Source organism: Mastomys coucha, unplaced genomic scaffold (assembly GCF_008632895.1).
Source record: "Mastomys coucha isolate ucsf_1 unplaced genomic scaffold, UCSF_Mcou_1 pScaffold14, whole genome shotgun sequence".
Lineage (NCBI taxonomy): Eukaryota > Metazoa > Chordata > Mammalia > Rodentia > Muridae > Mastomys > Mastomys coucha.
Genome location: NW_022196896.1, coordinates 39,747,375 through 39,764,998, shown reverse-complemented (window position 1 = coordinate 39,764,998; position 17,624 = coordinate 39,747,375). Strand labels below are relative to the sequence as shown.

The window sequence follows — 17,624 nt, the reverse complement described above, 5'->3', positions numbered from 1 at the left end:
TCAAGAATATTTTTCTTCCCCCCAGAATCTTCTCCTGAGAGCTCTGCAGTACCCCCAGGAAAGTTTATTTGGTTGGAGGGCTTACACTCTGCACAGAACTGGAAACCAATCTGTTCATCTAAAGATATAGTCTTTCAATTTCTCCCCAAAAGAAGTCTAAGGATGAATAACTGACCCATTATGTTTAACTTGATATCACCAGTACACTTGAGATAAAAATTAAATCAATGCCGGGTGGTGGTGGCACACACCTTTAATCCCAGCACTTGGGAGGCAAAGGCAGGCAGATCTCTGAGTTCGAGGCCAGCCTGGTCTACAAAGTGAGTTCCAGGACATCCAGGGCTATACAGAGAAACCCTGTCTCGAAAATACAAAACCAAAAACAAACAAAAAGAAAAAGGAAAAAAAGAAACCCATTCCATCCCTTCCAAGACAGTATTATTTGACAAATTATCACATTATTTAAAATATCATTTTATCTAAATCTTTTTGAGATGATAAACCTTATCTTAATTGTATTGAGAAATACCTTAGAGGTTCTAGTAAAAATCTATTTCTAGATGTGTTTGTGAGGGTGATTCTTGAAGCAATTAGTTCATGAGAACTTTGACTTAATGAATTAGATCTAGATACTCAAAACTTGAAGACATTATTGTGATGTGAACACTGCAGAAGAGTTCCTGAGCAGTATTTTGAGACCCAGATCCCTTCCACATTTCTCTGCTTCCTGGCCACCAGGAGATAAATAGTTTTGGTTATATGTTCCCATTGCCTTGATTTTCTGCCTTACTTCAGGGATAAAGCAATAGATCCATCCAACCATGGATAGAGATCTCTGAAACCATGACAATTGAAAATAAATCTTCCTCAATTTAAGTTGTTTCCCTCAGGTATTACTCACAGTGATGAAAAGTTTAATGCAGAAGCCAGGAGAGGAGTCAACACTGTGACTGTGACTGTTCCTGATAGATGCTTTTAGCAGAACTTATAGTGAAAATGGTGAGCAAAAAGTAAACTGGAGAGATTTGAAAAGCTTGGCCAGAAAAGGAGTAGACTCCAAGATGAGGGCAAGAAAATCATGGTTGATGAAGAGATTGACAACATGAAAAGAGGCCAAGGATTTAGCAATGCAGCAATGGGTGAGATGCTTTCAAGGACACATCAGGAATCATAAGACCTTCTCTTGATGAGAGGGCTACTAGAATCCCCTATTTGCATAGGATCATTCCATGAAGTATATTCCCAACTTTACCCACCCAGGCATTCAGAGCCTTTGGCAACCATGGTCTGAGGGGGTCCTTGTACTGCTCAAGCCTGCAGCAATCAGTGCCATCAGCCATATGGCACTGGTTTTACAGACCTGCAGAATGTAAGAATTGGGGCTTACAAAGGGCTTCTATCCAGATTCCAAAGGAAAACCTGGAAGGCCTGGTAATAAGAATCAGAATTCCCATGGGGTGCTCCTAATAGGACCATATATGAAGCTAGTGGAGGAAAGCTGGGGTGCTCCTAATAGGACCATATATGAAGCTATTGGAGGAAAGCTGGTAATATCAGGAATATGGAATGTTGCAGATGAAAGTTGTAGAAGGCAACAGAGGTACCCCAGGAAAGAAGATGTGTGGTCTGGAACTAGGAAGAAAATGGTATGGAGGGGTTCCCAAACACTTGGAAACTCACATATATCCCAGATGCCAGGCAAGGATGTACAGGGTTTAAAGCTTACCCTTCTGGATTTGAGTCTTGCTTTGGTATGATTCTCCATTGGTATTCTCATATTTCTTCCCTTTGAAATGGAATGTAAATGTAATATACAATCCCAGATTGTATACTGCATGTGGCTTGGGGGATGCACATATATGGAGGTTAGAAGACAACTCTGTAGGGTTGACTCTCCCCTTCCACCTTCACATGGGTTCCAGGAATCAGACTCCAGTTTCTAGGCTTATGCAATGAATGCCTTCACTCACTGAGCTCTCTCATTGGCTCCAGACTTTTCTTTCTTGATTTATAGGGGCTTACAGCTAAGGTTTTATCTTGAATTTCAATGGGAAACTTTGGGATTGGACTTTGAAATAGTTTTAGAATTGTTAAGATTTTAGAGGGAAACATGGTGTCATTTGTTATGTGCAAGGTAGTTAGACTACAATTGACTATGGCTTCTCATTGCTTTAATTTGAGACTAAATACAGTTTAATAAGAACTGTGGGCTGTCACATTGACACAAGTTAGATTTGTAATGGTTAATATTTATTGTCAATATTGGAAGATACTTAAAAGATTAAAACACTCCGGTGTTTCTATAAGGGCATTTCTAGAGTAGTTTAGATGGTGAGAGTTCTGGAAATCAATAGTTTACTTCATTGATGGATTAAAGATTAATGAAGTAAGGGAAAGTTTTGGAGGTTGAGCCTGGATTGAGAAAGTAGTTCACTGGTAGTGTCTTTTAAAGAGTGCATCCTGTCCTGGATCCTTTCTGTTTGCCTTGCTTGTTCCTGGCTGCCACAGAGTAAGCAGCCTCGTCCTCTGTAAGCTCCTGCCCCAGTGTCCTGTCTTATCACAAGCCAACTGTGACAATGGAGCAAGAAAGAATGTGGGAGCCTGTGCAAGAAGTCTGTGAGTTTATTGTGAACTAAAATTGGGGCAGAGTACAGAATATTCTTTCCCTTAGGTGTTCTTCTAGAAAGAAATGCATACAATGTTATAAGTGACATGAAAGGAATGTCATGGGCATGAAGGAATGTCCTGGCATGTACAGGACATTATTTTTGCAGGAAAGATGATAGCCTGGGAGGAATATCCTTGGCTCTTTCACATGAACAAAGATGATAAGCATGAGGTATATTCCCTCTCTATACTTGTATTTCCTTAAGGTAAATATAAGCATCACTTCATGTTTTACTTGGTTTAATAAAGGAAATGAGAAGTACTTTGTTTATACTATGCTTGACCGCAAAAGCCTCAAGTCCCCTGATCACCCTGTTCAGATCCTTGGCATTTCCTTTGCTTTGAGAAGACTCAGCCTTGCTGGCTGGGGCAGATCTACACAAAAACATGAATTTAAACCTCTGAAATCATGGGCCAAGATAAATTCTCCTCCCTTTAAGTTGCTATTGTAGTTAACTTATATAAATTAATTTGGGGCAGAACTGTGGTGGTGAGAGAATAGGTTACTGAGCAGGACTCTTGAAGGATACAATCCTCTGCCTTCCTACCTTGCCCTGGGCCCAAAGTGATGGATCTAGGAAACCGCAGACTAAAATTGATGAAACCTGAGCCAAATACATCTCACCTTCTTTAAACTGTTTTTCTCAGGTGTCTGTTACAGTAATGAAAAGCTAGACTAACACAATCTTGGAGCAAGAGATACAGCACTTATTTAGAATACTGTGTATTATTTCACTCAGTTGGCAAAGGTGAACTCAACTGTGAAACCATTCTACCAAGTCAGACTTACTTTCTATCAGCAAAGCTGCCTTCATCTTCCAGTTCACACTGTGATAATTCACAGCCCAACCAAGCACATCTCCTCTTTTACTTGAAATCTAATATGCAAATCAAACTCTATACAGAGATCTGCCAGAACTTTGTTCCTTGCATGATATGAGCACCAAATCCAGCATCTTGTTTAACCCTTTATCTGGTTTCACTACTGCAAGACTTGCCTTCAAGAGCTAGAAATTTTGTTGATAGATGAGAGAAAGTGTTTCCTTAAGTATAAATTATTCTAATTCCACACCTTACTCAGTGGTACACATTAGTATAGGTTTTTGATTCAGTGTCAACACTCTTCCTCCTACTACATGAAAATATTTGACATATTCAACTGATAAAGAAAAGTGTTTGTTTCAACTAAAGTTTTGGCCCCAGTGCTTTGATACAGAGACACGGCAGTGCACCACTGTGAAAGCAAATGGAAGCACAAAACTGCTCACCTTAGGACTAGGAAGAGAAAAAGATCTGTGGTCCAGCATCTCTCTATTCCTTCAAAGACATGACCCTGAAACTTTCTATTTAATTCAGCAAATGTTTATAGACCATCTATAACAGAAAAGATACCAAGGTAGACATGTAACCATTTGAGAAAATGTGTGTAATAAAGTATATCCATGAGTCTTTTGGAGAGTCTGTGCTTTTCTTCCTCTGTGTTGTTAAAATAACTGCCAAAAACATAGTCATCACTTCTGCCTAACTTTAATCTAGAAGCAGAGTCTAAATTTTCACGTCCTAAGCAAATTGCCACAGGGTGATTTCTCAGGCACTGAGTACTTTATATGGGAACTATAAACCATAAGCAAAAGAGAGAGCATCCACTTAGTGCCCTGAATCTTCCCAACTCTGTTATTCCTTATTTACTACTTTTAAATGAAATTTTTCATGTACATCAAGAACAGTCTCTAAACAAAGGAAATTCAGCTCTCAGAACCAAGTACACCATAGCATGACTATGTGAGAGAATGGCAGCTTTTCTGCATGGAATTACCTAACAGGTTGGATTTTTTTTTTTAATACTTAGGGATGAGAATTTTTAAGTTAGTGGCCATGCTAATGTTAACTTTTCTGTGAGATAAAAGATTTTAGATATTTTGGCAAATATTTGAAATCATCTTGTTCTCCATGAGACTATGAAATGAATCTTCACACAAGAACACCCCAAATCTTTCCTTCTGGAAGCACACACAATTTAAGTTGTCACTGAAGTTAAAGGTATGTTTTAGAGAAGAGTACTTAGGCAAGAAATCAAGGATGTATAATCCTACCTGTGAAAAATTGATTTGCTGGCTTTTGTCACCTCTCTAAAGGTAGACAAAGTAAAAATATTGTCATTGTGCAAGACATGTTTGGTGAGGAGGGGAGAAAGTCAGATACAACCCGGCCTACACAATAAGGAAATTTATATTGCATACTACAACATATAGGGGAAAAAAACAGAGTTAAAAGTTGGTAGAGTCAAGTGGCCATTGCAGACGCAGGTTCTCCCTGAGCCTACTGCAGTCTCCTACTCTGCAGTGACAAACACAGGAAGCAGCGTCACCCCAGGCTTCTGCCTTCCCAATTGCAGGTTGGTAGTTGCAATCTGGGTTACACGTTTTCTTGTTTACTTTCACCAAGAAAATGACTCTCTTAATCCCGTTAATCCAGTCCCGTTAATCCTTACTTTCTGCCTGATTAGGTCAATTTATAATACATGCCCATTCCCAGATTAACCAGAATCCCTGGGAACAATGTAAGACCTGTGTCTTAGCCTGCTTTCTGTTGTTTTAGCGGAACACCCGAGACTTGGCTATTTATGAACCAAAGAGAAGTATTTAGCTCATAGTTTTGAAGGCTGAAAAGCACAAGGTCAGGTGGTAACACAGGGTCAGTGTCTGGACAAGGACTTTTTGCTGTTGTCTTCATGGCAGAATAGCAGAATAGCATGCACATGTGGGAAAGGAGGCAAAACAGCCCATTAGCTAACTCATGCCCAAGAGAAAACCACCATCCATTGCCAGGGCTCCATTCCCCTGACTGACTCCAACACTCCATTGGCTGCACCTCCCAATCCTGCCACAGTGAGGAACTAATCCTCAACCTGACCACTGGGTCCTGCCACAAGAGTGTCTGAGCAAGACCTTGAGGAGGAGACTGAGTCTGGAAGGGCAGCCAGAACTCCTCACAGCCACTTACACTGATACCTTATGAAAGACAGCCATGGGAATCCTTTACTACACCACGGTAGGCTGTATTTTCTAAAATACTGAAAAACTGAACATGTGGCCTAAATCAATAGCAAAAGCAAACCTCTACAGGATTTTCTCTGAAGTCAATATAAAGTGCCTAATGTCCCCAAGTGACTGTTGTTGAAAATGACAGGATAAATTGATGCCTTGCTGAAGAGCAGCCTGAGAAAAAAGCAAATAATAAGTTGAAATTAAAAGACAAGAAGCCATTTTTCTATAGTAGTAATGATAGCAGGTGTTCTATAATCCCAAAGGTGGGGCGTTTCCCAGACACAACTCACTGGGAGTAGGAATAAATAAGAAGAAACACTGATTCCCTGGGACACTTTTGGCCTAGCACATAAAGAAGTCTTTATGAAATAATTTTCATAAAATTATTAAGCAGTAAGACACTGGTGTTTGTCCTGGTTAAAGGACTAGAAATGGTTGGCTCTAAATGTTTAAGCAATGTAGTCAAGAGTGTGTCATGAGTAGCCATAACCCCCCACTACACACACACACACACACACACACACACACACACACACACACACACACACACACAAAGAAAAATCCTTCAGGTCATCTTCTAAGATAGTTATACCCAGCTGTGTTTTTCTCTAAACTCAAAACCTAGAGCCTCCCTGTTTATTGTACCAAATTATGGCTCCTGCTTCATAAAAATACTGCCTATCAGATTTAGAAAGAATAAGCTTTTTGTCTGGTGAAACAAATGAGGGCATTTGGGGCCACGTGGATTTCCCTGCCAGAGAAAGAGCTCTTGTTGCATTTGGGTTACTGATTATTCCGTCACACATCTTACTGGTTTACAAGAGAAAATGCTGCATTCTGTTGCCTTGCCTGGGTAGCATCCTTTGCTCTCAGTTCTTTGATGAGCAAGCGACAATAAACACATCTCCAAAGCCATGTCTGAGAATTTATAAAGGCTAGGATAAAGTAACCATTCTATTATGAGAATGGCAATGTTGGATTTCAGCTATCATTTTCAGAGTTAAATAATCCCAGGGGTGGTGGGTGGGCTTTTTTATGTCATGTACTCTCAAAAGAAGAACCAGTTGCCAGGTTAAATTAGCCATCTAAAAAAACAAAACAAAACAAAACAAAAAAACGCCAAACCTCCTTGTGGCTGTAAAACAGCTCCAGATTGTTTCCTCTGTATGCCGGAGGAGCTGACAGGACCCCAGATGGAGCTACTTCTCAGCAAGCTGTTAGGTGATCCATCCACCAGAAAGCCATAGCACCCAGCTGAGCTGCCTATTACTGCCAAGATGTGTATTGGGTCAGGTGGGAGAGGCCAGGCCTGACGACTCTGGAAAAACATAGGTCAGAGGCATCTAAAGCAGAGAGGAAAGCTACATCTCAAGCTTAAGTCCCACGGTGATATTTAGCACTGTTTTATACTGACTTGACAGTGTTTCCCTCTGCTTTCTTTCATATGGATTCCATGACATTGATACTACAAGGTCATTTGGGATGGTTTTGAGAAAACCAAAGCACAAAGCTGCCTTATAGTAAGGCTGTCAAAACATGCTAAGCAATTGTCAGCAAGCCAAGAAGGCTTTTCATTCATAGACCTGAAGAAGGTATGATGAAATCATTGGAAAGCAAAGCTAAAGGATTGGAAGCAAGGACACAGAGCTAAAACCCATCACCATTTGGGTTGATGCCTTCCACATTAACCTGACCTCATCTTGGAAACTGCCATCCATTCTAAAGATAAAGCAGCAATATAATATGTGAGTTTATATCTTCCAACCCTGATGAAATACTGACAATGATTCAGACCAAGAAAGAGACTGCAAGCAATTAGAGGATACCAATAACTGCCCTAAATACTTACAGGTCAATGAAAAACTGTACTGCTTTTAGTAAAAGCACAGAAAGTGTCTTTAAAGGGAGGGAGGGAGAGAGAGAGAGAGAGAGAGAGAGAGAGAGAGAGAGAGAGAGAGAGAGAGAGAGAGAGAGAGAGAGAGAAACAGGTGTTTCTTATGGCCATGCCTGCTATACCATTGGCAATATGTTAAATAAACTCTTCTTGTTTCTGAAAAGAAAGGCAAAGGTACAAAGACGTCTATCTTTACTCTTAAATAACTACTCCTACCTTTCCCCCTCTTTTGCAGTGATAAAGTGATAAGACTCATTCCCAAATCTGGAGAGGAAGCACTTGCACTACAGAGCATATACCACCAACTTAAGGTAACAGATCTTCCTGTGGTCAAACCTGTGGTGTGTTGGCTGACTACGGTTGAAATTGGGGTTAAATAATGAGAATAATTAGAGGAAGCAGGTAAAGAGGCAGTGTGGAGGAGCATTTAAAGGAGAGTGGGATTCTGGCAAGACGTAAATTATTCTACACACTATTTATATATGAGACCACTGACTATCCATCTGCCAGGTAGAATGAATGTTTTCTGAATACTGCTGTGTTCCCAATGAACATCTGGAGTATTCCAGAAGTGGTAAATAATCATGTTTTCTTTGGGGTTGTGAATTTAATTGACAGTTTTCAGAACTCCACTTTCCCTTCTTCAAATCTTCCTAGAGCATGCCTACCTTCTTGTTTGGATTCAAACTTAAATGGAAATATGCTGGGGAAGATGAACCAAGCAGCCAGTCATTCGCACTGTTGTACTTGGAGGGTTTCCTCAGCAAGGCTGAAGGTGCTGCTCATTCACACTCTGATGGGTGTATGGATTTGGGGTGAGAGTCTCTCACTGTTCTCTTCCTGCTTAGTTATTGGCTTCAGCTAAGAACTTAAGGTGAGAGGTGTGGCTATTAACTCTCCTACATGGGACTGAAATAGGCCAGTCCATGAAACGAAGTATTTGAGGCTTCATTCTAAAAGATGGTAATGCAGATTGCCAGGTTCATCTTTAACATGGGACAGTAATGTTTTCTTTAGGTGATGGACACACAGTCCTCTGGGATGCTGGTGTTAGATGATGTTGGATAGAGGACCTTCAAGGTGGATGTTTGCCATTACCAGGCCTTTGATCTTTCATGGCTGGCTTGGATCTTCTACTTGGTATCTTCCTTGTAAATATTGCACTTATTTGCTGATGGGCCTTTGAACTCCTAGGTCATTGATCTCTTTTTCCCCTCTTCTTTTCTGACCCCAATTTAAGTAATGCTATCTCTTGACTTCCTGCAAATAATGATTGTTTTGCCCAACCCCAGAAAGGCTTGCCCGATGTTTCCTAACACTCCTCCCATTGGGGGGCCTTCCCTGTGGTGCTGGCCATGACTATCTGCTTCACAATGTTCTTCTGGCTCTAATGACCAGATGCTTCCCACACATCCCACCAGGGAGCTAAGGATTGCAAAGGCAGAAAGAAAATCCAAGTAGGCCTTTCCGTGTCCACCCCATCAAGTTTAAATAGAGCACAGAGAGAATAAGATCACCCTGACTCCTGTTTGAGGAAGCAGCTGATCTAAATCAAATACTGGGAAGAAAAGGTTTGTCTCCATGATGTCAGTCAATTTACATGATAGGCCTTAAGTTATATAAGAAAAAAAAAATGAAGACTGGGGATCTAGGTCAGGGGTGGCTTTCCCAGCACACACAGATCAATCTCTAACATGGAAAAAAAAACAGAAATGTGAATTAGATTCCACATTTATAAATGTGATGGTCACTTGCCATTAAAAAGCACAATGCAATTGCTTCATAAAACATACTGAACCCAAGAAGGCCACTGGCATAGATGGCCGCACATGTATACTATGACTTTTGCATGGATGGTTATTGTTGTGTGACAAGACTTATCCTGGGGAGATGCAACATGTATGTACATCTATTCACTCCAGGTATGGGGAACCTATGCACAACCAAAGCACAGATCCAACATCCAACTTAGTGAACCAAGTTTTTATTGAGGTTACTTTACAAGAGCATTGTGAGCAGTCACTTAAAGAAGCAGAAATGACTCAAAGATAGTTGTATCACCAAAGCTCACCCCAGCATGTGTAATAGTTCACACACACACACACACACACACACACACACACACACAAAAGCTGGGAACCTGGAGCACACTGCACAGCCTGCGGGCAGCTTAACAGACTCTGAGAACCTGGAGCACACTGCACAGCCTGCGGGCAGCTTAACAGACTCTGAGAACCTGGAGCACATTGCACAGCCTGCAGGCAGCTCAACGGGTTGGAGAGTGTCCTTTCCAAGTGACCCAGCTGGTCTAAACCTATCAGAGGCAACTTGGCTGGCTTTTGCTGCTTCTAGGCAGCTCATCTTCTCTCAGAGTCTTCTTTGCAGGTTGGCTTGTCTGAGTCTGACCTTCAGAGGCATTTATTGCTTACTCTTGTAGGGAAGTGCCTGATGAATCTGGTCAATTTCTGGGACTTCCTCTTTTGAGCAGTTTACCTTCTGACTTCAAGCCCTTTCCTGCAGGATGGAATTCTTCAATCCCAGAGGAAACTTGTATGGGACAGTTATAGTAAAACATCCCTAAAGATTGCATTCATTTAGTCCTAAAGGAAGGAAGTCAGCTTGGGAGAAGACGTCCTGCTGCAGGAGCTTAGACGACAATTAAAAGAAGGGTGGAAGAGCAGCACCAGGGAATGGTCTCAAGGACTCTGATTTTCACGAGGCCTCTTGTGACTCACTGTGAAAGCCTGCTCACAGCTGTGATGTACACTGTGAAAAGATAGGAAGTAGAGTCAGCAGAAGGGAACAGTGCATGAGTCAACCCAAGGGAATCCAGGCACAGCCCTCCAAAGTCCTTCTTAGTGACGTCACACCTGCCTAATTCCCATAGCAATGGGCTGTGACAGCACATCTACAATGGTGGCTGCAAGGAGGCTCACAAGAGACTTGGTGACTGTAGTTCTTATGGAGACCTAATTATATCATGCTTTTCCTAATACATAGCAAAATTCCAGATTCCCAGAGGAAAGCTAGGTATTTGGCATAAACCATACTATTTACACAAACAGCACAGGCACGATGAGTTGCTCTTATCTGTAGCAATGCTAGGAGCCCTCTGAAAATCTACATTCCCAGATGCTGGCCTTAGGAAACCTATGCAAACAGGACCTTCTAAAGACAGCACGTCAGGCTTCTTTATTGAGTGTCTACTTTACATATCTTCCTTTCCTCTCTCAAGTGAGATAGTTTTCCTGAACTACAATTTGAGGTATTGAATTTAGATAACTTTCTCCCCAGAGGAAACCTCCTACCTTGATGTCACCTTAAATTATTTGAATTATTTTACCAAGTGATCCTTTCCCACTGTGGAGAGCAGAAATTCCAGCCAACTAAAGAAAGCACTCTGTAGGGAAGAAAGAATTGTCTGTGTCCTCCTCCGCCCTGGTCTGTATCCTCCTCCGCCCTGGTCTGTATCCTCCTCCGCCCTGGTCTGTATCCTCCTCCGCCCCGTGGTGCTCACAGGACAGAATCAGGGCCACAGCCCTGTGGTGCTCACAGGACAGAATCGGGGCCACTGCAAACACCTTGTACCTGTGCAGCACCCTTGGGGAAAAAGGATGAGCAGCCAAGAAGAGTATTGTCCCTTTCTCCTAGAGTAAGATGGAATTGACAGAATTCTAACACGGTCCAGATCTCTCTGCCCTTCTACTCCTGCCCTGCAGAATAGCTTCCCTGTGAATAGGATGGTAATATTACAGTATAGAGCAGAGGGAGACTATATGGGGTAGGCCTGAGCAAATCAAAGGACTCTTCAGAAGCAAAGAGTTTTTCTCCAGCTGTTCACAGAGGGAGAGGTCAGAGGAATGTTCACAAACTGCTATGCTGGTAGCCATTCTTGGGAGTCATAAACCAAGAATGACACTGGTCTCTTGGATATGAGGATCCCCGCTGAACAATGAAATGGAGACATCAATCCTACAGATCACAGGACACTGAGGTCCAAATGAGAAGGCACCCAAGCCCTTTCTTGGATGCTTTGGTTTTAGCTCTCTGAGATCCTGAAGAAAATCCAGGCATCTGGGTCTGGCCCACTGACCTGCAGGAGTGTGAGATAGGTAGGCTTTGTTTGAAACAGTTAAGCTGATGTTGATTTGTCCCAGCAATGGAAAACAGACTTGTAACTACCTACATCCTGCTTTTTCTCTTTCATTCTCCTCTGCCACAGCTTTAAGTTAATTTTCCTGGTTTCTCTGGCTATAACCAAGACTCTTAAGGAAAGTGAAATGTGATTCACTGATATGCTTAGGCTGTAAATTCACAATGCCTTGTCTGAAACATGATCAAATGTAAAATGTGCATACAATATTGAATGGAATCTGAGAACCACGGTCAGCACATAGCTAATTAGACGTAGAACTGCTATTACAAAGCTGCTTGCTTTCCTAATTAAATTTTATTGTTTTGCTGAAGAATTGAAACAAGAAAGTTAAACAGAAAACCATACCCCGAGAGAACTGGATTGAGAAAGCACTAGCCAATTAAATTGTTAATTAAGACCATAACCATGGCTTAAATCAAGTTATGATGGCAGAGGAACAGTTTACAGGTGAGCAAAATTAGAATTTTCTTTGTTCTGCTTGCAGTTCCTTACCAGTTCTTTGTGCTGTGAAGGAAGAGAAGTACCTTCATGTGAGGCCCCAAAGTGTCTCCTATGCAAATGGCACATCCTTGCTGAGGAAAACGGATGGTATCTCTGTTTCCAGATTCCACATCACAGGCAGGATAGGATAGGACAGGACAGGAAATTGCCCTGTCAGCACAAGACTTGGCCACATTTTCACACTGGAGCATAAGCTCAAAGGTATCAGGTGGTCAGCCAGATGTCACTGACAGCCATAGCAAGAGTCTTGAGATCCCACCCCGGACAGCTGCACTCCCCATGAGGAAGGCTCCATCCAGGCATGAGTTGGCATTGTCATGTCCTCCTCACTCCAATTATAATGCTGTACTATAGTGAACAGATATATTCTTCAGTACTCATGAGTGCACTGAAAATCATACAGCTGGACTGTAGGAACTTTAGAACCCCTGCAGTTGCTGAACATTTATAAATTCAGACATTTAACTAGATGGTTTTATCACCTGGAAAACTTGCACTGGAAAAACTGGATGGTAGAGCTCATTCTATGGGGGTTATGGGGTCTCACCTTTATTAGAAGATCATTGTTTGGTTATGGAATCAAGATCAGTCTTTCTCCCCTCTCCCCTGTTCTCTCTCCCCTGTCCCCCACCCCCTCTCCCCTCTCCTCCCTTCCCCTCTCTTTCTGCACCTCTGCTCACCCCTAAACACATCGGCAATACTCCTCTTTTCGCCTCTCAAGTGCTAGGGTTACTTGCATGGCCAGATGATTCTAAAATCTCTTACTCATCAATGTAGGAAAGAGGATTCCAGGATTGTCCCCAAGATTCTTGGTTTAAGTGTGTCCAGACCCCTCCTAGGTAACCCATAGAGAATAATCTAGAGGTTTCTGTAAAAGAACTTTGTATGTATAATTGCATTCCCAAATTAGTTAATCATAAAGTAGGGAGAGTATTAAGTGACTCTGACCCAGTCAGGTGAGCCCTTCAAACATGAAATGTTTAGCTCTACCTGGTATGTAAGAGGACATCAGACAGGCTTATTTCTGCCTAGAAGAAATCAAATACACGGCATGGCCATCTGGTGACTAATAGTTGTTGAGAGTGACCCTTTTATACCAAAAAGAGCATAGGGCCTCATTTTTACAACCTCAAGAAGTACTTGTTACCAAAACTGGTGAAAATAGTGCAGTCTGTACTCCAGAGGAGTCCCTGGTGCAATCTAATACATTGACTTTAGCCCAGAGACACCCTGAGCAGAGACTCCAGATTTACTATGCCCAGACTTCTGACTTACAGAAATGGAACAATAAAGCCAAACTACTGACCCTGAGATAGCTCAATAAGAAACCAGCACAGCAGCCTTAAACAGCCATGAACTGATACTCTGGCTGAAGATGCCTTTCAGTAGAAAGAAAGAAAATTGGGTTTTTGTTTCTCTGTCAAAAGCTTTGTAAGCTGGGTTTGCTTCCCCTGGTGTGAGATTTAAAAGAGGGAAGTGCCTGGTAATCTAAGCTAGTTGTCAAAGGTGGTTGTAGATTCAAGTCTAGGCATATGATCTTGACATGCTGCTCACATTTTTCTCCCTCCTTGCAGCTATTCACGATTATTAAACCAAACAGCTCTGGCATAGTAGGAGAAAATGTAGTTTGCAATGGAGGAGTGCGTTGAAAGCATTTCTGCAGAGGCTTTCCTCAGCATCCTGATGATGGTGGTTACAGTTTCCCCAGACATTGTTAATGATGCACTTGGGTTGGTGGTCCCAGCACTGTGTTTCCTTCCCATTTGTAAGACTTGGTACTTGGGATATTTTGAGTTTGATTTATTTATTATTATATGTAAGTACACTGTAGCTGTATTCAGACGCACCAGAAGAGGGCATCAGATCTCATTATGGATGGTGTGAGCCACCATGTGGTTGCTGGGATTTGAACTCATGACCTTTGGAAGAGCAGTCAGTGCTCTTAACTGCTGAGCCACCTCTCCAGCCCAAAATTTATTTATTGTTATACATAAGTACACTGTAGCTGATGCCAGAAGAGGGCATCAGATCTCATCATGGATGGTTGGGAGCCATCATGTGGTTGCTGGGATTTGAACTCAGGACTTTAAGAAGAACAGTCAGTGCGCTCCTACCCACTGAGCTATCTTGCCAGCCCTGTACTGTATTCTTTTTTTTTTTTTTTTTTTTTTTTTTTTTTTTTTTTGGTTTTTCGAGACAGGGTTTTTCTGTGTAGTCCTGGCTGTCCTGGAACTCACTCTGTAGACCATGCTGGCCTTGAACTCAGAAATCTGCTTGCCTCTGCCTCCCAAGTGCTGGGATTAAAGGCATGCACCACCACTGCCCTGTGAGTTTAATTTTTAAAATGCTCTGGCTGGGCAGGAGAAACTGCCTTTTCTGAGGTTTTTGACAGAAGAGTTAGAGAGGTCGATCCAACAGGGTCTCATAGAAGATGATCTTGGTAGGGACACAATCCTCACCTCTCATGGCCTCCCATGCACAGCTAGTGCTCTGCAGGCTGACAGCTGAGATAAAAGAACAAGTGGGCCATGTGCCTCATTCTCTCTATGGCTAATCCAAGGTGATTTATTATGGAGCCTTTGGGCTCTGAAAGAGAAACAACAGAATATTCCCTAAAGCCAAGTGCAAGACTTCACTTCTGCCACAGTCTATTTGCCAAAGTAGAAGGTAATCCCAGATTCAAAGAGTAGAAAGAAGACCATCGTGCCAGTGCAAACAGGGTAAGAATCTGTGGTTATTGTAACCCACCCATCTTCCATCAATTCCTACCCCATACACATTCCAAGCTCCAAATCCCAGTCGGAAGCTATCCTTACTGGCACTTCCCTAGTAATGGCCCCAGTCCTCTTTAGAACAAGGTATACAAGGTTCCCAGATATTCTGTCTGTTCATATCACACACACACACACACACACACACACACACACCACACACACTTCTAATTGTCCCAGACACTGTGTGGGAAATAAAAGCCTTACCAAGTTGCCTCTATTTAGCATTGTCTAAGTGTCCCCCATGGTAGACAGCAGTAATTTATAGCCCTAACCACACGTAGAAATCCCTACAAAGATTTTTTTCTTTGAGGTATTAAAGACTGACCCAGGACCAATGAATGTATGATAGAATCTATTGCCTGGCTTCATCCCTAACACATCTTATTTTTGTTTTGAGACACAGTCTCACTAAATTTTTCAAGTTGGCTTTGAACTCACAGTATAGCCCCCATACAATCCTTCTGCCTCAAATTCCCAACTATCTGAGAGTACAGTCAAGCACCATCATGTTTGACTCTGGGAAACATTTTATAAAGGGCCCAGTGCCAGAGATTTTGAATCTTTGCTCAAATGATTCTTGGCTATTAGTATTTGTTAAACACTCTAGGATATTCAGCATATAGTCAAGGAAACAGAGTACCATTCCATCGCTTAGAACCTTTGGTGTGAAACATTAGCCCTTCAAGATGACACCTGTCTGCCTCTCTGATACTTCTCTGTATCTGTCACTAGCTAGTCCTACTGCACTAAATGCACTTTCAGCTAACTGCTTCTCTCCAGTTGACCTCATGGTGAATACCACTCATCTCTGAAGCCAAGGCTAAAGCACCAGGTTCTCCTGAGAGTCTTTGCCTGGTACTGGATTCTGTGGATAGCTGTGCCCTAGCATCCATATAACTATGTGTTGGCTACCTGCAATCACCCCAAAGACTGACCTGATCTCAAAGATCTGAAACATGGCATTTGTGTGAACGTGCATGGTAGATGAGAAGACACCGGCACAAGGAAAGGATTCTAAAAAGAGTTTACCTATCTCGTCTCCAGAAACACAGCCCAAGTATGGCTCAGAAGATGCCTTTACTACTTCTCAATCCATCTTTCATACAATATATATTTTTTGTATGAAAAATTTTGTATTTTTTGTATAGGTCATTATATGGTGCCATTTAAATTTGTTCTTAAATTTTGGAGACAAAATTTTGTGTTTTGTTAATGATGAACTTCTCAACAACACCATATTTTGGTGGACTGTAATACATGATTAATGATGCATGACTTGGTAAAGTAATCTTTCAAAAGATAGTTATGCTTTCTGTGACTGAGATTTCTATCAAGTATACAGACTACTTTGCTGTAGTTTTTAGACATATGACATTAGAGCAGGCTTTGTATATACATAAGTCATAGCTACAAATACTTTACTTAAGTCCTAGATTTCTTACTGGATAAATGTGAAGTCGTTTCCCCTACTTTTGCTGGTTTTAGATGTCAGTGTTGATTAGAGATCAGTAGGATGTGGGTCCCAGGATCACTGTTGGAGAAGTGTGCTTCTACACTAATGGTCAACATCAAACACAAGCATTATGAACAAGTGCCAGTGGTTAAAGGAATAGATATTTGACTACATGGTGTCTTACATAGGAAAAAGGAGGAAAGCAGTTAGCATTTCCCAGAGAAATATTCCTTGCATTTGCATCCAGACTTTTTCATGTACTGGCTGCAAGAATATCATTAAGTTGCCTACTTTCTCTGGCCCTCTATTTCTTCATTCCTCTTACCAGACTGGAGATCTTCCAAAATAAAGGGTTGTACTTTACTTTTCTTGTTGTGTTTATAAAAAGATAAAGGAGAGAATGAATATAATTTATGGAGGTGTAGTCAGGTGTAGGAAAAGGGAGTGCCTCCATGGAGCAATGCTGAGGCATCCCTTCTCCCTGAGGGACCAGCCACATGATGGTATAGTATAGAATAGAGTTTATTCAGGGCATGTGGAGGGAATTTGAGACATAGAAAAGGCAGAGAGAGAGAGAGAGAGAGAGAGAGAGAGAGAGAGAGAGAGAGAGAGAGTAAAAGAGAGGCCGGCCATGAGCACATGGAGAGAAAGGGGAAGTGGCAAGAGCCAGAGAGAGCGGAGGGGCAAGCAGCCTTTTTTATAGTGAGTCAAGCACACCTGGCTGTTGTCAGGTAGCTGGGGGGCAGTGCTTAGACAAAATGCTAACATTCCCCCATTTTGGTTTAATTAAAAAAAAAAATTACAAAGAAGTGATGGTGGAACAGGGTTGTGGTGACCTTTAGCTACTTCCTGCTGACTTTGGAGCAACACATCTGTCTCTAGGAAACCTAGGTAAATGGGTATGGGAATGTTAGTCCAGTCTAGGAGAGTTGGCAGTTTTCTTGCTATCTAGGGTCTGTGGAGAGATCAGAAGGAGCAGGTCCAGTAGAAGTGTCTGTGTCTGTGAGAGCAGACTGGAGCATCTGGAGGTTGCTTCTCTGGAGATATCTTGGATTTAGTAAGCATCTGAACTTAGCACGATGCTGAAACACACACACACACACACACACACACACACACACACACACACACA

General features: G+C 41.9%; 1 protein-coding gene across 2 annotated transcripts in view; it reads left to right on the top strand.

Annotated features, from left to right (window-relative positions):
- Cpa6 (carboxypeptidase A6) overlaps positions 1-17,624 on the top strand; it is a 374,787-nt gene that overhangs the window by 130,560 nt on the left and 226,603 nt on the right. For both annotated transcript variants that reach the window (XM_031366851.1, XM_031366852.1), the window contains exon 2: positions 7,844-7,919. In XM_031366851.1, coding sequence (XP_031222711.1) covers positions 7,844-7,919 — 76 coding nt within the window. The remainder of the gene's footprint in view (positions 1-7,843; positions 7,920-17,624) is intronic.